The sequence below is a fragment of the Chiloscyllium plagiosum genome, chromosome 15 (genome assembly GCF_004010195.1).
Source record: "Chiloscyllium plagiosum isolate BGI_BamShark_2017 chromosome 15, ASM401019v2, whole genome shotgun sequence".
Classification (NCBI taxonomy): Eukaryota; Metazoa; Chordata; class Chondrichthyes; order Orectolobiformes; family Hemiscylliidae; genus Chiloscyllium; species Chiloscyllium plagiosum.
This window is the reverse complement of record NC_057724.1, coordinates 66245254-66267829: the sequence shown is the minus strand read 5'-3', so window position 1 is coordinate 66267829 and position 22576 is coordinate 66245254. Positions and strand designations below refer to the sequence as shown.

The 22576-nt window shown below is 39.6% G+C and overlaps 1 protein-coding gene across 1 annotated transcript in view; it reads right to left on the bottom strand.

Annotated features, from left to right (window-relative positions):
• Window positions 1–8189: 8189 nt before the first annotated feature.
• Window positions 8190–22576, bottom strand: part of LOC122557455 (A-kinase anchor protein 17B-like) — a 41138-nt gene continuing 26751 nt past the window's right edge. The window contains exons 5-6 of the mRNA XM_043705215.1: window positions 14193–15846; window positions 8190–8284 (exon numbers count right to left, since the gene is read on the bottom strand). Coding sequence (XP_043561150.1) covers window positions 8190–8284; window positions 14193–15846 — 1749 coding nt within the window. The remainder of the gene's footprint in view (window positions 8285–14192; window positions 15847–22576) is intronic.

Below are 22576 nucleotides of genomic sequence, written 5' to 3'. Positions count from 1 at the left end.
TTTATCTCTCAACCCCGACCCACAAATCTCATTCCTGATGAAGGGCTTATGCCCGAAAAGTCGATTCTCCTGCTCCTCTGATGCTGCCTGACCTGGTGTGCTTTTCCAGCAACACACTCTCGACTTTTAAGAGCAGTCATTTGTTATTTCAGAATTCATTCAAACTTGTTGGCAAGTATGTGGAATTGAAGGTGATAGTTGACAGTTACTCTCAGGATGGTATCTTTTGGAAAACCACATTTAATAGTAGATTTCTCAAAGGGGGGGGGTGTAACATGAACTTGGTATGTCTTTGACTGTGGTTTGAGTTTCATTAAACATTAAACTGTGAATTGCAAAATGTCATCTGATCTTCGATTATCTGCTGCTGTTTGTACAGGATTTGACAGTCTCTCAATTCCTGATAAACATGCATCTGTAAATGACTCCTTCACCAAACGCAAACACGTCAGTGCTTGAAAATAATGATATAACCCATTTCAGTTAATTTTCTCCTGTAACTTTTTAATGAATAGCTCTCTGTGACCAGAAAATGCTGATAGTTTTGTGCCTTGAAGAGAATTACTGTCTTGTTGTTGGTGCTAATTTTGGATATTGAATCATTTACTGACTATTCAGGCAATGGCTAAGAATTAATCCTGACTTGTAAGCAGGACTCAGAACAGCTCAATTGATTGTCTTATAAAATTTATGGCTGCATTCCACTTAATTTCAAGGTGCTTTGAAGATGTGTTTTTTTTGTTGCACACACTTTTATGGTAGTGAAGTATTTTGACCTACTTCTGACTGAAATAATACAAACAGGCTGGGTGGAAGCTTTCTTTGTTTAATCTGTGTTGATATGCCTAAACATGCTTAGGTATGATTTCAGATAGTGAGGTGTGGCAGTCATAGTAATCAAGCACACTAAAATGTCAGCTAGACCAGTCAGCAAAGATGTCATCCGCTTAAAAAATGCAGCATATGCTAACACATGTAGGAATAAATTGATCGCATCCAGAAGTTGGACCAAACTATTATAGCCTCTCTTGCATGCCTCAGATCTAGAAATGTCCTTCTGTAGTTTTGGCTACATAATGTCACGATCTTGAGCTGCAAAGAAAGCAAGTGGCCAACTTTCAAGAACATCCTTTATCCCCTCCACCGCGTCCTGATTGATGTCCTTGTGATGTTTTCATTTGGTACTTGGCTGTGTTTCCTTAGCCTTACTTATTATCTCCACTCAAGGTTCTATGAGTTATGTCCCCTTCAGAGTGTATATACCTCATGAGCGGGTCTTGTGGCATAGCTGTAGTGTCCCTAACTCTAGACCAGCTGATCAGAGTTCAAGTCCCACCCATTCAAGAGCTACGTCATAATATATTTGAGCAGGCTAATTAAAATACTTGTATTCTTCATGGTTTTTTATTATGATAGCAATTTTGTAGTTCTCCTTCTGACCACTCAATCCCCTCAGAAGGGAGTGTTTGATCTGTACTATTCCTTGGTCATTGGTTATTGGAAAATGTACATAATAGTGACTGAGGCAATGAAGTATCTTTGTAAAAGTAAAACCCCAGTTGGATTTCTTTTGACATGTTGCAACATCGAATTTTGTGGTTTAGCTCTTTTAGAAGATTGTAAAGTAGAATTAACCCAGTGAACAACAAATTTGGTGTGATATCAGGAAGGCTGTGAGAAATTGATCCAACTGGAATATAGCCTAGTGAAGGTGAAAACCGGAATTGTTTTCTAAGGAGAAAATGCCAAGTGTGGATACAGTTGGATGCTGTGATATGTGTATTTTCGGGCCATTTGTGATAAATAGGGCAAAGGTAAATTGACAGGATTTGCTGCCTTGAATAGCTTAAAGTTATCTTGACAATAATCTTGCTTTCAATGTTTAATAAACACAGATGTATCTATTCAGTACTCTCAAATCAGTGTTCCAACTTTAGGCATTAAGGAGCCTTGATGGATCTCTGTGTGGCCTTGAGTGTGTGATTTGTTTTGTGCTGGTGAGAAGAACTGGACAAAGTAGTCCAGGAGAGATCAGACAAGCACTTTTTTTTACATAGTTTGTTCTTTCATATATTTAATCTTTAATTGTATAGAATTGCACATTGATTTGTTCAAACTCCCTCTTCCACCCCACCCTGCCAAGTCTGGGGATATGAAGTCCAATTGTATCCTCAATTCTGATCAAGCTGAGATGCAGCAGATACTGAGGGTTGAAAATGAGGTCATTTTGGTTATTTAATATTGTACTCTGCAAAAACCACCTATTGATTAATCAGCATCTTTAAAATAAAATCAAATTTCCTTTCTTTGAGTTATTTTTGATATTAAACTAGAAGGACAACTGATAAAAACTGAAAAGCATCCTTCTTGCTAAAGAGTGTAATGGGTGGGATTAGAGTGGTCTGCCTTGCAGCGGGCAGGCCTGTTCCTTCCTTCCTGCTGCTAATGCTTATTATCAAGTGTCCAAGCTGTCACAGCAGGAGCTCCAAACCATAAATGCACAGTGCTTTGTTAAAAATAGCTGAACGTCTTGAATACTGTTAGACTATCTATTACAGTTCAATGCCCCAAACTTCATTGAGCAGTAGTGCTTTTATATTTCCTTAGAGCGAATGTTTTATAAGGGGAATAAATAAAGTGAAAATACATTTTAGCAAAAATATGTCTGAGGACATGCGAATATACACATTGCATTGTGGTGATGAATGCTCTGTGTTTAGCTAAAGACACTGTGGGTCTGTTAGACTCCTCCATTGTTTTATGTTTGTGTTTTACACTGATTCATTCCATTCAGTTGTTTAATTTTATTTTATGATGTGGAGATGCTAGTGTTGGACTAGGGTGGACAAAGTTGAAAATCACACAACACCAGGTTGTAAGTACAGCAGGTTTATTTGGAAGTACAAGCTTTTGGAGCGCTGCTCCTTCAGGTAGCTGTGGGAGCAGCACCCCGAAAGCTTGTACTTCCAAATAAACCTGTTGGATTGTCATCTGGTGCTGTGTGATTTCTAATTTTAAGCTTTCTATTTCTTGAAATGTGTTTCATATTCTTTCATATTTCTGAATGGTTCAGCTGCCAGGATTACTCTAGTGAGTTGGACTTTGGCCCTCCTCCCAAGTACTGGGCTTTTATTGAGATCTAGTTTGCCCAGAGACCTAATCTGGTGCTTTTTAGATCACTTCATTATCCATTGATATATACTGGCATTGAGTAATTCAACTATTACTGCTTCTTGGAAGATCATCTCCAATTTAAAAAAAATGCCATTGCTGATTTGTGTTCTCTTCCCCTCCATTTATTCAATAATTTACCAGAAGTAAATATCATTGGGCTGGGGCATGGTTAGCTGTAACAGTCAGACTGGCCTTTCTATCATGCCCATGTCTGGTGGCTGGTAGTAGAAATGGGAGGTTTTGATCAAACACTCATTTATAGTCTGATGGGTAAACCAAAAAAATCTCTATTTTCAAACAAGGCTGATAATCAAGAGCTGTCCGGATGGATAACTATTGTTGCAAAGTATAACGTACAGAAACAAAACATTCAGTCCTTCCACTGACACTCAGCAGCAGTGTGTGCTATCTGTAAAATGAACAGCAAAAATTCACCAAAGATCCTTAGACGGCTCCTTCCAAACCCACAACCACTTCCATCTAGATGGACACGGGCAGCAGTTATACCACCAAAGGAATAACACCACCAGCAAGTTCCCCTCCAAGCCATTCATTGTCCTGACTTGGAAAGGTATCACCATTCCTTCACTGTTGCTCCTAGAATTTCACCCTTAGAGCATTGTGGGCCAGCTTACAGCATGTGGACAACAGCAGTTCCAGAAGGCAGCTCACAGTACCATCTTCTTAAGGGCAGCTAAGGACAGCTAATTAATGCTGGCCAGACAGTGACACCCATGTCCCGTGAGTGAATAAAAAAAGTTAACAGACACTACCATCTGAAAGAGACAGACCTGGGTGGAGATTGAATTAAAGTACAAAGCAGGTAAAAACTTAGTTCCCTAATGATTTTTTCCTACCAAATGTAACATCACATAACCTAATCCGTAATGCAGCACAAGTGACAAAGTACTGTGATGAAATGCTGAGAGATTTGACTGTTTAATGAGATAGACTAAACATTTCTAATAAAGCAGATGGCATGTTAGCCATTTCCATGTTAATGTCTCAGCATAATTTCAGGGTCAAGGATTAGAAAGTTTGAATTGCAGTCGAACATCTCTTATCCTTCCGGCTCAATTATTATTCATATGTAAACGTGTGGGGCTTTGTTTCTTTATGACTCTCAAATTTTATATTGTTTAGTTGATTTCTCTTCAAATCCTGTAAGCTGAAAAGGAACTGTACAGCTTCTAATCAGCACAGTTAAGCTCTGTTTAATTGCCATGTAGTATGTCTTTGTTTTCTGTGAGATAATTTCTCCCATGTCCCAGTATCTTTTTAAAGAAAAGAATTGTTAGGGAGGTGAAACTTCAGTTGAAGGTCATTATTGCATTAATAAAGTACTGTTTTCACTTAGAGGGTCCTTATGGCATATTTGCTGGAAGAGATGCATCAAGAGGCCTTGCTACATTCTGCCTGGATAAGGAGGCATTGAAGGACGAATATGATGACTTGTCTGATCTTAATGCGATGCAGCTGGAAAGTCTTCAGGAGTGGGAGATGCAGTTCACTCGTAAGTATTGTATGATAATGGATGTCTGAACTTCCATTTGTATTGTCTGGGCCGGGAGAGATTAATCTCTTGTATAAAATTCATGGAAATGCAGTAAAGAGGAATAATCTCAGACTGAATTATTCTTTGCTGTTATCCAACTGTACAAATATGTGTACAAAACCTCTTCATAATATTTTCTTCCACCACAGTATTTTTTTAAAAAGTCATTTGTTGACACATACCATCAAATGCGAAATTGTCAGCTTGCTATTAAATCCTTTTTGATCTACTGTGCTTAATACTGTGGAATCTTATTCATAGAGGTTTACTATCAGTTAGTACTTGCTGTCATATTAGTTGATTCCCCTTCCTGTGGCGGTTTATTGAGGAAGAGACAAATGTTATGGTCATCTATCATAGAGGAAACAAATGTACAAAAAAATTTACATTTTGGATATTAAATAATTGAAGGGATTTGGGTATAGCGTAAGAAAGGGAAGCTAAGGTGACTGATCATTATTAAGTGGTAAAAAGGGCTTGAGGGGCTGATTGAATGACTCCTGCTCCTGTTTCTTATGTTCTCATATGGAGCAGAATTATGTATTCCGTTTGGATAAATATCAAGTGGTGAAATTGCTACACTCCAGAATAGTCTGAATTTTAATTTATGCCTGGGTTCCTTAGACGTCCTATTACACCTCTAAGGAGTAGAAGCCACTTGAAGATGGAAGTCTGGGTACAGCAAAGATTAAAAGCCTGTACCACAGAAAAGATTAGGAAGCAAATCACAATCATAATTCATCTCTAATGACTAATGCTTCTTCTGTGAACTTCAGAAAAAGCAGACTGGAAATGTTTACAGCTTCTAATACAAACAAATAAGGTATGTTTTGTTTTCATGTAGCTGTGTAATTCCCGATACATTGTGGGGTATACTTGCACTTGCATGTTCTGACTGGAGAAAAGTGCTTTGCAGCTCATTGCAGTAACATAAGGATTCAGGATGTTACCTGGAATGGAGAATAGGTCGTACGAGGATAGGTTGAGCGTGCTAGGCCTTTTCTCATTGGAACGGAGAAGGATGAGGGGTGACTTGATAGAGGTGTATAAGATGATCAGGGGAATAGATAGAGTAGACAATCAGAAACTTTTTCCCCGGGTACAACAGAGTGTTACAAGGGGACATAAATTTAAGGTGAAGGATGGAGGGTATAGGAGAGATGTCAGGGGTAGGTTCTTTACCCAGAGAGTGGTGGGGGCATGGAATGCGCTGCCTGTGGGAGTGGCAGAGTCAGAATCTTTAGCGAACTTTAAGTGGCAATTGGATAGGTACATGGATGGGTGCTTAAGCTAGGACAAATGTTCGGCACAACATCGTGGGCCAAAGGGCCTGTTCTGTGCTGTATTGTTCTATGTTCTATAAGCTTTTGCCAACAAGTTTTACTGATACTAATTCATTTGTGGAAATGGACACACTAGCCTTTCAGGTTTGCTCTAGAACTTGATAAGCATATTGTGTTAGTAACATTGATGCTTGGTTTCTCAGTCTGTCTTCAAAGTTCTTCCAAGACCTCCATAGAAATTACAATCACGTATTTTACTCCATCTTAAATATTGGCAAGGTTTCAGCTTCAGTCACTAACAGTGATAACGTGAACCTTGATTAATCTTTGCTGAGTCAGAAGGTGGAGGCTTTGAGTTGTCAGTTAGACAGTCTTGCTGAGTGAAGAATGGAGTCTTATTCTGACAACCATGATTCTGCTGTTCATTGGGTGTGATAGGCTCTTGCTCATTGTTTGGAATGTATGAATCTATAAAATCACTTTTGTCAATAACAACTGACTACCCTATGGGTTAATATAAATCTGGGTACTGTTACAGTCCCAGATGAAAATGCCATATTTTGGTATTATATGTTTTATTTAAAGTGACTAAGCTTGAGATTCCAGGTGCAAACTAAGAGAATAAAGTCACGTTGTGCTCAATTATCTTGGGAAATGATCTCAGGAGTCTTAGGTACAGGTTATCAAACCTGTTTATTGAGCCAACGTTGGTAGAGTTTAGCCCAGAAAAGATTGAGAGGTAGTACTCTAATTGAACGAAAATTCATCAGATATTTCTACATTGTAAGTCACATAGACAGTACGTTACTCAAATTCCTAAATTGTCTGTATTAGATAAAAACCTTGTTTTTTTTCCACAAATCAACTGTTATCCTGGTCTCACTGCTCCCTATCTTCCCAGGTTCCATCCTAGCTCATTTCCAAAGCCTGTGTTTCATTTCTATCCTTAACTAAATCCTATTGCTTTATCTTGGTGATGGGGTCATTCTCACATTCCATTTCCAACTAAGGCCTCAGTTCAGCCACACAGCATTTTCACAGAAACCCTGCTGCGTCAACATCTGAGCATGTTTATGCAGTTTAACTAACTTTTCTTTTAACCTGACTACTTTATCTAATAAGAATAAATGAAATTGAATCTTAAATGATTTATATGATTGTTGCCATAGAATCAAAAGAGATGTACCTCACGGTAACTCAAACTCTCTAACTCATTCAAATCCCAGCTGGAACTTCATGTGAATTTAAAGGTGAAGCCAATTTTCCCCTAATAGTCACAAGCTTCTGTAATTTATAAGAAACACGTTAATCTTTATGTACAAAGTTAGGAAAGTATAGCAGAATTATATCATGCATGTAATACACAGACAACTTGTACTCCAAAATCTAGAATTAATATGAGGTAAATCTGAGTTAATAGGTGAACTGTGGTCAAACATTTGCACGACACAGCAAGTAATGTAGTTAAGACGGATCCCACTAATTTCTTGGAACACCTTAAGATGGAAGCAGTTACTGTGAGTCACAAAAAGTCTTTTAAAAACTCAATCTTCTTCACTTGTGAAGATCTACCTTGAAAACTCCTCAAAAGCTGTGTCTTGAGTTGGCTCAATAGCTGCTCATGTCCTGATGTTTCGATCTCTTTCTCTGACGCTGCATTCCTGTGGATTCTCAAGCAGCTCTCCAGCACAATTCTAGCTCTTTCACAGATAGTTAGCTTCTCAAAGCTGGTAATGCCCTTAGGTTTCTCTTAGCTCCAATATTTTGAAGCTGCATCAAGCAAATACAGTGATGGGCTTCCTTCACACTTCCCCATGATGCTGACTTAGCGAACAACTCCTTGGACATTAATCAGGCGCATGCTCCTCACCAGATTAGCTGTATCGATACACCTTCTCATTGTTGCTCCTCTGTCTCCACTCAGAATCAGTGACTTTCTGCCTTCTCAGTATTTTGGAAATGTTCCCGGGCTCTGACTGCCTGGAGCCTGCTAGCCGCAGTACATCTGTAGCCTCGAGTATCTTCTGTCGCCTTCCGACTGTCAGACAGACCCACAGCATGCCTATTCCTGCTTCCTGTTGTCAGGTTTTCATACCATCACCCCACACAGGCACGTTACTGTCTTTGAAATGGACACCATGGTATCTGGAACACTGGAGCATCTGCAACCTGATCTGCTATGTGCATGCATTGGGATTTCTGAGGCTTGTCAGGAAACGGTGGAAACAAAACCAGCGATGAATTGCAGTAATGCATTTCATTGTTTGATAGCCTTTTCAAAACAAAAATTCTCTTGTAATTAAAATCTCTTCTTGTACAGTTATCTAATCTATATCTATATTTATTTTGTCCCGATATTTTATGATTCAAATGAACTTAATCTCTGTTAATAAAGCAAAAACCACAGAATTTTATTTTTACTAAATTTTCTGTGGACATGTAGAAGTGGAAATGAGTGGTGAGCATTTTGTTCCCTCACGCGCACACTCAACTTTGAGTCTTTCCTCGTTACATTTTTTCAAAGTGTGGTTAGAATACTGTGATAATCATAGCTCTTTGGTGTGGTGTTACTAGGATCCAACCCTTGATACTGTGTGTTTGGCATGATCAGTATAGAACAAATTGATTACAAGACTGGATAAAGTAGGGTTGTTGTCCTTTCAAACATGCACCTGTCTATAGTCCATGTTGTGATGTAACCGAGAAATTGAGCGAGCTGAAGGAAGTGAGGTTTCACCCTTTGCATGGTAACACACTGAAGTGGTAACTAAACTGCGAGACAGCATGTTTTTTGAGAGACTTCCTAAGATTGGAATGGCAGTTCATTTGAACTAATGCCTTTTAATAGTTGTTTTCTTTCTTCTCTATCTTTTTCAGAGAAGTACTATTATGTCGGAAAACTCCTGAAACCGGGAGAGGAGCCCATAGAATACACGGATGAAGAAGATACAAAAGATGCAAAAGATGCTAAAGAATTGATAAAGGAGTGAAGTTCTGCAGTTTGGAGAGATCTATTTTTGTAGAATTGATCAAGCAACAACATTGCATTGAAATTTTTGAGTAAGATTTCTGCGGGGTGGGGAGGGCATGATTATTGCAATTGTTCGGTCTCATTAGTTTGACAGATGTTTTGTGGTGAAGCATGAGGATGTGTGGAGGGGGGTCCATCGTTCTGAGAACAGCACTCAGCTCTGAATATTGTAAAACTACAATAACACGACTTGTCCCAGCCAAGGCAGAGCTGCTCAGTCTGATAATTAAGCTACTCCATTCAGTCAGGATAATTTGAAAATGTGTAGCCAGTGTTTTCCTTCATTTATTTTATAGGAGGGGGAAAAGGCCTTTGCGCTCTAGAAGCTTGTGGGTGGGACAGCAGGCAAAAAAGCATTCAGCTTGACCAGACCAGCTCAACATTTCACATGAGCAAATTGCATTAAACTACATTCCCACAGAGCTAACCCATATTTCACTTAGGTTGGGCTTGTAGCAATATTTTCGGTTCAGACAGATGTGCATCACAAAACAAATTTACATTGCATATGGATACAGTAGGGTAAGCAGTTAATAATTCGGGTCAATCTTGTTGCTTGCCTCTTGTAAATGTGACAGAGCCCTTAGCGGATGCAATGCCTCAGCAAAAGTATCCAGCAGTAACTGAATGGGAATTTACAAATTCTGAACACTAAATTGATATGGGGGATCAATTCAGTTAAAATCACATTCCCTTTGAAATAATGAGCCTATGAACCAAACGATTTTAATGTGTGTGTTAAATAATTCTAGCAGTAGCCAATAAAAAAAACAAGACGTTTGTTTCTGTAGTTTTTCTAGTTGTTGGAATAAAGTGACCTGTTTCTGTGCCATTGTATAAACTCTTGTACAACAGTCGTCACAAATGGAATGCTGATATGTGACCTCATGAGAGAATTGTGCTTTGTAAAAAAAAAAATTCAAAATCCTATGTTTGCATTAAATATATTCCTAACCAGATTAAATGTTGTATACTAACAAAATATGGTAAGTCTGTACAATACACATCAGACAATACTGTGCAGCATGTGTTTACTTTGTTGAAATAAAGAATGTCACTACTTTGAATTCTAAAATGTACTGATTTACTTGTGCAAAAATTAGAATTGGAGTACAGTTCACAGAATAAGAGATCCTCTGGTACAGTTGGCAGATACTCTTAATACACACTAAGGGTACAGCAGTGTCATAGTGCAGAACTGAACCAGCAACACAGAAATTGAGTTCAAATTCTTAAGGCAAATCATGAAATTTTAGGTACAGCGTAACAGTGCACTGTGCCAGGAATAACTTTAAATTGCTGCATTACTATCAGAAACTCAGCTCATTAAATCTGTATTCTTAAGGAAAGGTCACTTGCAGTTATTATTAAATCATAGCAAATAGGAGTATAGACCATTTGATATTTTGAGTCTGCTCTGCCATTCATTATGCTTGTGGCTGATCATCTGACCCGATACCCTTTTCCCATTTTTCCACACTACCCTTTGATCCCCTTAGCCTTAAATGTTACATCAAAAGTCTTGAAATCATACAATGTTTGGGCCTCGCCTGCTTTCTATGGTAGTGAATTCCATCGGCTTACCATTCTGCATGAAGATATTTCTTTTCATCTCAGTCCTAAGTGGTATCACCGTATCCTTAGACTGTGATCCCTGGTTCTGGACATAGCCACCATCAGCCACTTTCTGCCCTAATCTATCAGTTAACTTTGTACTATGATGAAGGACCTTTCCAATTCATATTTTATACTTGAATTCAAAATCATTGTATCCAAATGTTCCACAGTATTTGATTTTAGTGTTGAAATTCAGTTTAAAGACTCAATTACATTTTGAGACATTTAGAAAAGTCAGTATAACTTTAAAATGTACAAAAAGAGATGTTCTAATAAGTAACTTTGATTACAAGCACAGTCAAACTATTTCAACAGTACATTTAGCATTTGTGAATGAACTTTATGTCATTGCTGCCTGTAAACGTATATTTAAAAGTATTTTACTTTGAAATATTACTTCTAGCATCTGGCATGAAAGTTGGTTTAACTAATTTTGCATTTTGTGACATCAGTTGAATCAGCATCATTGTGTGCTCACACATAACGGCCTGGTGTGTGGGAGTAAGAACATGGGAGAAGCTCAAGCCCTAAGATTGTTGAACTCAATATTGAGAACCAGAAGGCTACAGAGTTCCCAAGTGGAAAATGAGGTGCTGTTCTTCCAGCTTGAGTTGGAGCATGGTAACAAGACTGAGTCAGAGGTGTTGGCAAGGAAGCACGATGGTGTGTTGACATAGCAGGCAACTGGAAGCTCAGTGTCTTTCTTGCGGACAGAATATAAGTGTTCTGTGAAGCAGTCACCCACTTAATGCTTAGTTTCCGCTAATGTAGAGGAGACCACGTTGTGATCAGAGAATGCAGTCAAATGGATTGCGTGAAGTGCCTTGTTATCAAATGATCTGCTATTACACACAACTTATTCTTAGCTACTAACAGTCCCCATTAACAGCTAGTGAAAGTGAGTGTTATCAAACAAAATTTAGCACAAATGTTACAAGTAAAGTCAGAGATAAATTTGAGAAGTATGGTAAAGGAGATAAAAATGGAAACATTAATGGAGTTAATTCCCAAGATGATCAACCAGTGTTCAATAATTGTGTGAAATATTTAATCTTGGCCTTGTCTTTATTGAATTATAATGCAACAAGTATTCATTTACATGACCATAAATCCTTGCAGTTATTTGATTAATATTTGTTTCAGTAGAATGTTACACGGTATAGGATGTATGGATAAAAGGTTTACTAGTAAAAACAGGTACACCTTTTTCCCTCATTGCCGAACTGGAAATGGTGCAGCAAATAATCATTAGTTTATCTGCAGTTCTCACTTCATGTTCAGTTGAACTGAAATAATGTAGGTCTTCATCAACTTGATCTCAAATTGCTTTGGTTCTACACTGGCTCTGATACAAGCAGACAGAACGTTTTATTTTAGAAGCAGTTCCCAGAAGTTATCTTTTGAACTAATTAGCTTGCAAAGGCATCAAAAGATCTTAACAACTTTCGGAAACCAGTGAATGGTAGAATTCCACCTATCTAAACAGAACATTATAGCCACAGTTTAACTGAGTATTACTAGTTCCAAGCCAGATCTTTTATAATGCATGTTGTAAATTAATTCTGCTTTGAAAAATGCAGTTCAACAAAGGTTGAGATTTAAATATTACAACTTTTCATTTTAAAAAGACACCTTTGGAACAAATGAGTTTGAAGCTAGAGTGACTAGTGGAGGGAACAGGCATTATAAACCAACTTCCTCTGTGCACCGGGGAATGGGTTAAGATTCACATTATCAACTGGAGCATCAGAGTTTAAATAGGAACCAGGGCCAAAGAATATTTGTAATCAAAACTTTTGCTGTCAGTTCGAGTACAAAGTCTGCAGAAAGAACAAATTTATGTTTATATAGCACCTTTCATACCCTCAGAATGTCACAAGCACTTCATTGGTATTGCTACTAAAATAGTTAATTGATTATGTCATAACACAAAAAAAGTGTGGTAGTTAATTGTACATAACAAGCTCCCAAGGAGCAGAGAGATTAGCCATTGAATCATGTATATAAAGTGACTAAATTATGTTTTTAGGTGGTGCTTTTGTGGGGAAAATATTGGCTAGGTCAAAATAGTATTGAGAAGGCAACTTAAATGTTACTGTAGGGAAACACTTGCAGACTCTTCTTATTTCTAATTGCCAAATATCTGGACAGTATCCTTATCTATGTTCACTTCCGAGTACAGATTTTGTTATCTCAAACATGTTCAAGAAGAGTGAATGATAAGCAGTCTCTGGTGTTGACCATATGTCAGTTCATACCTAAGCTGGTTTTAATATGTTACTTTGTTCAAATCAGATTAATTTAAGTGCTTTGGCCTAGAAATCTACCAATGTATTTAAATGGATTTTATTATAAATAGCACAATAAATTGTGGAATTTAAAAAAATGTTTTGGTTCTTTAAATAAAATAAGAAGATTAGGTTATTCATTTATAAGAGGATAAGATTGTGCATAAGCATCATTGTATCAGACCATCTAAATTATTTTTATTCACTTTAATTCTTTTTGTTTACATGCCATGCTGAAATTTGTTTGAATTGTTTTCATGTTTCATCTTTTGCTGTTATTGTTATAAAGTTCATGGTTAACATCAAACTGCTTGTGAAAGTATGTCTGTTTCCCACTTGCTTCCATTTTGGAAAGATAATGATTTTGGCCCAAATCTCTCTCCTAAGGCCAAGAATAATCTACAGAGCAACCACCGTGAATACCAAAACCTTCTCTTAAAAGCAGTAATTATCCCCACATTCATTCTTCATGTACAGAGGCACCTTGATTATCCGAATGACGCTGGTGAACAGTATTTTGTCGGGGTATCGAATGCTAGATAATTGTGGTTCCTCTGTGTTGGGATGCAGCCAAAGAATTTATCTAATGAGACAGAGGGTTGTGGTGAGGGTTGTTTTTCAGACTGGAAGCCTGTGACCAGCGGTGTTTTTCAAAGATCGGTCTTGGGTCCACTTTCGTTTGTCATTTATATAAATGATTTGGATGAGAATAGAGGAGGCATGGTTAGTAAGTTTGAGGATGACACCAAAATTGATGGTGTAGTGGACAGTGAAGTAGATTATCTAAAATTACAAAGGGATCTTGATCAATTGGCCCAATGGGCTGAGGAGTGGCAGATGGAGTTTAATTTAGATAAATGTGAGGTATCGCATTTTAGTAAAACAAACAAGGGCAGGACTTACACAGTTAATGGTATGGCCCTGGGTAGTGTTGTAGAACAGGAGACCTTTAAAAGGAACATGACAGGCTTTTTTTTTACACAGAGTGGCTAGTATGTGGAATGAACTGCCAGAGGAAGTGGTGGATGCAGGTACAGTTACAACATTTGAAATACACTTGGATAAGTTCATGAATAGGAACGATTTGGAGGGACATGGCCCAAGTGCAAGCAGATGGCACTAATTAACTCAGGGAACATGGTCGGTGTGGACTAGTTTGACCAAAGGGTTTGTTTCCATGTCATATGACTCTATGACTCTATGGTTCTTTATTTCTCTGTTAGAATCCATGAGATGATGCTTACGTTTACAATGCTTGATTGCAGTGTGGCTTTCTTTATTTTTGTGCGTTGTTTCAGCACTGAAGACTTCAGAACAACTAGTCAGCTGACAATCCAAGTCCGCCTCTTCACTAACATTTTCCCCAGATCCTTTCCGGAAGCCTTTCCTTTGGTGTCCACAAGGTTTGCTGGAAACATAATGTTCTTCTTTTAACTTGCTTTCATCTTCTATCCAGGAATATTTTAGCTCACTCCTGGATCCATTGGGAGCTGGATTTACATCATTGCTGCATGTTCGATATTTTTTATTAAGCTTATATTTCAAGGCTTCTTGGTGTATTCCTGACTTACAATTTGACCAGCTGTTCACAGCACTGAATTCATAAGAATTATTCTTGTGACTGTGCTTTACTATACTATCTGATTGATTCAGCCCATCTGTGCCATCTTGGCTAGAACATCCTGGTGCAATCTTGGTTACCTCACAGTGAGGCACCTGTTGTTTATTGTACTTTTTGCTTGAATTCCTGGGCAGGTTATCATCCTCCAACCTTGGTACAACCCAATCATTTTGAGAGTTTTTAATTGAAATTTTCCAATTGCTAGTTGGATTTTTCCATGGTTCTTTGAAGCCTGAATGGGAAGAAGTCCATAGATCCTTGGTGCTGGAATACAGGTCCTCAGAGGTACAGACTAAATCCTCTTCTTGGCTCACCAGGTCACAGGCAGAAACAGCACTTCTTTGCCCTGAGCAACGAACTGTATCTTTTAAGTGTAATTGGCACCCACCATTAAAATCTTCCCGAAAATCCAACTGGTTGCCTGAATCCTTCCACTGCACCTTGAACTCGCGGTCATATTCTTTCAGCTGATGGCCAGCACTACTGCTCGAGGCTTTCTGCTTGGTGCCAGACTTGCTGATGGTGACAGTCCATCTGTAGCTGCTGTCATGGTCATAATCTCGCCATCTGTTTTGCGGTGTGATGCTAACCTTGGTGCAAAGATGGCTCAGTTTGTTCTTCAAGTCTATTCGGAAGCTTTTCCCATCATCAAAGACTGTTCTCCGCCACTCGGAGTGGTTAATGGGGTTGTTGGTGCCACAGCAGAGATTGAGGTTCGAAGGGCACGCTAGCTGGTGGTAATCCAGTAAACAACTAACAAAATCTTCATAGTGGTAAAGGGGGCGGCGGATCTGTTGGTCTACAGCAGTGACCTTACGTGAGTGCCCATTGCATGGATGGGTATCGTCACCTCCTGCAGGCTGCTTATGAAAGTGAGTGCCACAACCTTGCATTACAGTGATTTGTAGTGATCCAGATTGCTGAGGTGTTGAGACCTTTCCCTTGACTGGGCAATGCTGTTCCTTGGAGTCAATGGGACCCAGGTCTAGCAGTGAGGTTGTGATTGGAAAGTCGTTGGTTTGTGAGCTCAAAGTCTCTTTTTCTCCAGAACGTGACTTGTGCTTCTCCCCATCCACGTTTCTTTGCCACGTCTTAACCTTCATCCATTCTGAAGCCTCCACGTTTTGAAAGCCTTCCTTCTCGGCAACATCTTCACCTGGTTTCTTCTGCTCGTTCTCCTCCACATGCCCACGTTTCACCCTTTTCTGGCGAAATTTTGCAGTGTCATTCTCGGGAAGCTGTCTCTTCTGAAATCTCACTTCCTTCTGCAAGAACAACTGCAAACAAAGAGAGACGGTGAAGCAGTTGTCAAGTACAAAGGTGATGCTGAACAAGTCTTTTTCATATCTATAAAATGTTTACTGGCATTTTATATCATTCGTACCAAAAACAAATGATCATCTCACAATCCCTTTTCCGTTCTTGGGACCAAGGCATTGTTGGTTGATGATGCCCATTCCTACATGTCCTTAAAAGTTGGTGGTGAACCACCTTCATACTCCCCACTTGTCTGGATGGGTGCAGCTCCAACAACACTCAAACAGCTTGACACCATCCAGGACAAATCCATGTCATTTAGTTACATCCACAGAGCTGTCAGGGAAGCAGCTTTTTAAGAAGTAATTCTCACATGTGGGCATCACTGGCTAAACCAGCATTTCTTACCCATCTCTAATTGTCCAAAGAGCAATTAAGAGGCGACCATATTGCTATGGATCTGGACTGACATAGAGTCATAGAATCATAGAGATGTATTGCAAGGAAACAGACTCCGGTCCAACTCATCCATGCCAACCAGATATCCCAACCCAATCCAGTCCCACCTGCCAGCACCTGGCCCATGTCCGTCCAAATGCTTCATATTCACATTCCCATTCAGATGCCTTTTAAATGTTGCAATTATACTAGTGTCCACCACTTCCTCTGGCAGCTCATCCCAAACACGTACCACCCTCTGTGTGAAAAGGTTTCCCCTTAGGTCTCTTTTATATCTTTGCCCTCTAACGCTAAACCTATGCCCTCTAGTTCTGGATTCCCCCACCCCAGGGAAGAGACTTTGTCTATTTACCCTATCCATGCCCTTCATAATTTTATAAACCGCTGTAAGGTCAGCCCTCAGCCTCTGATGCTCCAGGGAAAACAGCCCCAGCCTATTCAGCCTCTCCCTACCGCTCAAATCCTCTAACCCTGGCAACATCCTTGTAAATATTTTTTCAGAACCCTTTCAAGTTTCACAACATCCTTTCGATAAGAAGGAGACCAGAATTGAATGCAATATTCCAAAAGTGGCCTAACCAATGTCCTGTACAGCCGCAACATGACCTCCCAACTCCTGTACTCAATACTCTGACCAATAAAGGAAAACATACCAAACGCCTTCTTCACTATCCTATCTATCTGCGACTCCACTTTCAAAGAGCTATGAACCTGCACTCCAAGGTCTCTTTGTTCAGCAACACTCCCTAGGTCCTTAGTCATTAATAACTTACTTTCCTTTCCTGCTGCATAAAAGTTGTATGTTTCCACATACTTACACATATTTAGCATTCATCACACTTATCATTCCATACTGATTTGATTTTCTTTTACAGCATTAGAACCGTCTGTCAATCCCAACTTTTCAAGAGTTGCAGTGTTGCTCAGGGAGTTGTTTCTTTGAGGCTATAGCAAAGCAGGACAGGACATAGACTTTCACTCATGAGGCTGGTAGCTTTAGTCAGGGTATTTCTGAACTAGGCAAACTCATCTCAGTTTTAAAGGCCCCTTAGCTTCAATGTTTGCTCAGTGGAAGGGCTTTGCCCTCATCAATCTTCTTTGTTACTTCTTCAAAAAACTCAATCAAGTTTGTGAGACATGATTTCCCACGCACAAAGCCATGTTGACTATCCCTAATCAGTCCTTGCCTTTCCAAATATATGTACATCCTGTCCCTCAGGATTCCCTCCAACAACTTGCCCATCACCAACATCAGGCTCACTGGTTTATAGTTCCCTGGCTTGTCCTTACCACCCTTCTTAAACAGTGGCACCACGTTAGCCTACCTCCAGTCTTCCGGCACCTCAGCTGTGACCGTAGGTAAGGACAGCAGATTTCCTTCTCTGAAGAACATAAGTGAAACCAGATGGGCTTTTTATGACAATTGATAGTGATGACATGATCACCATTATGCCAGTTCTCTGTCACAGACGTTTTTAAAATTCAAATTTCACCATCTGCCATGGTGGGATTCAAACCCGTCCCCTCAGACTTGGAAAGTACAGTCAAAGAAATCCTCAAAAATTGCCACATTTTGTAGTTAGGATATATTACAGCCACAATATCTCAAATGGGATGGGGGTGTGTGAATAATTAGGCTATTCGATTGGGTGACAGTCAAGTTGATTGTTCTTTCAGAGTGTATTTGCAGCTACACCCAAGTGAGGTGTATTTCTCCGTCTCCACATCTGTCTCATAGATGTTGCAAAAGATAAAGGAATCAGAAAGAAGCTCCTTGCTATATATAACCCAAATTGTGTCCTGCCTTATTAGCCTTGGCACTTATATGGGCCGGTCTTGTTGAGTCTTTGGTCAATGGTTAGCCTACTGAGGATATTAATGGTGAAGGATTTAGCAATGGCAGTGATGTACACTGAGATAGCAACAGAATACTCCCCACTTGTCTGGATGGGTGCAGCTCCAACAACACTCAAACAGCTTGACACCATCCAGGACAAAGCAGCCTGCTTGATTGGCACCCCATTCACCAATTTCAATGTTCATTCATATCACTGCCATTGCACCTTCAACAACAGTGTGTAACATTGACAAGACACATGGCAGTAACACACTAAGTTTCCTTCAACAGCATTTGCCAGACCAGGGACCTCTACTACCTAGAAGGACAGAAGGACAGCAGATAATATGGGAATACCACAATTACAACTTCTGCTCTAAGCTACTCTCCATCCTGAGTTGGGACAATATCATCGTTCCTTCACTGTTGCTGAGATCAAAATCCTGTAAATCTCTTCCTAACAGTATTCAAGGTTTCCTACATCCCAAAGAGTACAGTGTTTCAAGAAAGCAGCTCACCACCACCTGTGCAAGAGGAATTGGTGATGGACAATAAATGCTGGCCTAGCCAGTAACACCAATATCCCAACAACAAACAACAAAATACTGGTTAATTCCTCTCTTGGTGGAGATTGGCATTGACTGGCAATTCTGTGATGTAAGTGTCTGGATGTCATCTGGGCCTTGTTCTAAGCGGGCATCAATTACTTAACTGTCTGAGAAATCACGAATGCGAAATTGCAAATGTACTGTTCTTTGTCCAGTTACATCGAGAGGCTGGAGAAGCTTAGATTGTCCAACTTAGAATGGAAGAGAAGTGTTTAATAGTAATATTCAAATTGAAAGATTTTGCCAAGAATAAAAAAGGTTTTGTTTCAATGGTGAGTGTTGCCTCACTGACAGGACCCTTGAAGCCTAAGGCCTACTCTGAAAAACCTAATGAAATTGTATTTCCTTTTCATTCAAAAATCCTGCAGTTTAAATGAACTCTATTCTCTCAGCTCTCCATCAACTCTCCTAGCCCTCCTTCAATAGGAAGCGGTTCGGGAAACACTGACTCAGAGCACAGCCACTACACTCTTCTGGTTATGCCCATCTTGAAGAAGTTCTGCTCTTCTCTCCAATGAGATTAAAACATTTTTCAACATCTTTTAGTTCTGACGATGATTTGTACCAGCCTTGAAACATTAACTCTGTTTTTTTCCCTCTCTCCACAGATGCTGCCAGATCTGCTGAGTTTCTTCCCCAGTTTCTGGTGTTATGGTTCATCTTTCCACCATCTGCAGTATTTTATTTTTATTTAACCAGTCTGTTATTGGCAATATCCTATACAGGATCTACAGTATGAGGCATAGCTTCAAGTGGGAAAGATTAAATGTGTTCTTAGGTAAATGTTTTTGTACAATATGGCAAAATCTAAATCATATGATATCACCCACAGGATAACACAAGGGGACATGTATGCAAATACATTCCAAGGAAGGCAAAAGACATGTGTAATGGTAATGCACTAACTGACAAACTTACTATAGTGTCATTTTCTTCAGCTCACACTTTGTACAAAGTACAATATCTGTTGCCATACATTTTGCAATCCCAAATGTACATATGCAAAAGAAGATGATTTCTTTCTTTGATTTCATTGAGCTTGTACAGGTTTAGTTCATTGTACTTGGCAGTTAGAGAAAGCCAAAATATTGGTTGCTATGTTTATACAATCAATTGACATAAGGGAACAACAGGGTGTGTCCTGTCAAACATCAATGCAAAGTTGGGTGAGTGGACAAATCACATTTAAGTTTTGTTTTACAAAGGTGATTAGATATTATTCAACAGATCCAAATGAAAACCTTTTGGAAATGAGCCCACATCATTCCACAAACATCAATTAAAGGGAGTCCATTTGCTACTGATACTGAAGAATGGTGGTACAAGGGTAACACAAGTTATTCTGCTTGGGTTCAGAATGTTCTTCAAACAGGACAGTGACAAACCTGCAGGTGGGGTAATAACATGTTCCTCTGCCACAGTCCCTTCCACATTCACAGTCCTTCTACTGACAGGAATTGCAACCGTTGGCAGGAAATGAGGTGGTTACTGTGCAGTGATGAAGGGGAAGAGTGTTTAGATGGCACACCACATGTTTTGATATTGCACAGGAACACAACCCCCGAAATACTGATCACCTGTGTCTGAATTTGCGATACTTCATAGAGTTTTTATTCAATGAACAGTTTCACACCAACAACATGATGCAGTGTCCTCAGGAAAACTTTAGGTAAAGATTGTGTTGCAGATTTTTCTGGTGCTGACATGCTCTGTCCACAATTTGCTTAGTGCCATCCACCTCTCAATTTCCAGTCAGTGACAGTGCAATGAACTAGTCCCTTGCTGACTATTCCTCCTTTCCCTGGTACTTTTTTAAGCACGATGGTGCTATCTTTCACATGCCGACAATGCAGGGCGCTACCTCTGCCCACGCCAATGATCCACTGGGTGTTTGTTCAACTTTCCAAATGCTTTCCCAAAATCAACATCTAAAAACCAGAACCTCCTTCAATTTAGTGCCGGCTCAATCAGGTTTTGCTTTCTGACTGCAATTTGCATCCAAGTGCCTCAAGCCTCTCCTTTTCCATTTGCCACGTCTTCAGCTGTCCACCCAGGTTACACTAATGGGCGCTAATATACAGTAATGCAGTTTGTTGAGATTCATTGTTTCAAAGGTGACCCAGCTGATATGCAGCTGACATGCTCCATCTAGTGGCCCAATAAAGAATTGACTGAATGAATCAGCAATGCCTGCGGAAAAAGAAATACAAGTTGCTTTGGCAGCAAACTGTACCTATTACTCTAGAGCTTCCCAAAGTAGGGATTCGGAGATCACGTGCGGTCATGGGTTGAAATTTGGGGTCATGTGCTCCAAGGTAGATTCCCTCCCCCTGCTCTCCTGGTCTTCTCCAACAAATCCCCCATCTTCCAACACCCATTAATTCTTCAGGCTTTACAATGGGGTAACAGTGGAAAATGGTTCTGGGAAGCACTATTATATATTCTCTGATGTAATTTTAATGTTAGACTAGAATCAGCTACCTCCAAGTGTTTGATTTTGATTTTATTGTCACGCGTACTCAAGCACAAAAGTACAGGAACACAGTAAGATTAGATTCCCTACAGTGTGGAAACAGGCTCTTCGGCCCAACCAGTTTACACCGACCCTCCAAGACTAACCCACCCAGACCCATTTCCCTCTGACTAATGGCCCTAACACTATGGGCAATTTAGCATGGCCAATTCACCTGACCTGCACATCTTTGGACTGTGGGAGGAAACTGGAGTACCCGGAGGAAACCCACGCAGACAAGGGGAGAATGTGCAAACTCAACAGACAGTCACCTGAGGCTGGAATCGAACCTGGGGCCCTGGTGCTGTGAGGCAACAGTGCTAACCACTGAGCAACCGTGCCGCAAAAAGTGTATTGTGTCACCACACAAGGCACCACCTTAGTTACAAGTACAGAATCTTAAGAACAAGATAGAAAGAAAAAAAACAAAGTTAACAGTTAAACATTGCAGTTATTATAATATAGTATAGAAACATATGAAAGTTACACATGGCAGACCTTCTTAGGTTTAAGTAGAAAATAAAGAAATAAAGCTGCAAGTTCAAACATTATAATCTTTGTTAATTGCACTATTTGTTATGTCTGGATAGTGTCAATATAATTAAGAGTATCTTTCTGAAAAAATGATGTCATGAGTTATGTGTCACGTGTTTTATTACATCTCCACTTTCATTATGAAAGAATTTACATAGTGGCTTACATCCACATGACAGTTGTTTAGTCACAGACCACAAAAACTAATTTGTGCATCACAAGACCCCACTCATAGCAAACAGTATAAATAATGACATAATCTTGATTTTGCTGGTGGTAGGGAATGAAGGATGGAACTTGGATAGATACATGACACAGGGCTTTGTTTTGTGAATAGTTTTCATCTGTAGGTGAATTGCTCCCTCTAGTGGTTCAGTTGATTGTTATCAATTACACAATTGATTAAATATACCGAGGAACCATGATTATCCGAATACTAATTATCCGAAGGCTATCTCGAGGTCCCGACAGAAACATTACATTAAAGACGTGTGTCCAACACTGATCGCGTCTTTTGTTTACAGTGATTAAAAGTGCTGCCAAGAACAGTCCTGGACTGATGGGAATGTAGGCACCATCTCTAAATGACTGACCTCCCACCCCCTCTCTCTCTCTCCCCCCCCCACACACTTTCCCTGGAGTTCTATGCAAGGTGTACCATGAATCCCCCTTCCCCAGATAATCTCTCCAACATTGTTCTGTACAGGACAGAGGTGGAACCTGTCAAAAAGTTGCAGTAAAAAGTTGTGTGTGTGTGTGTGTGTCTGTGTGTGCGTATGTGTGTCTGTGTGTGTGTATAT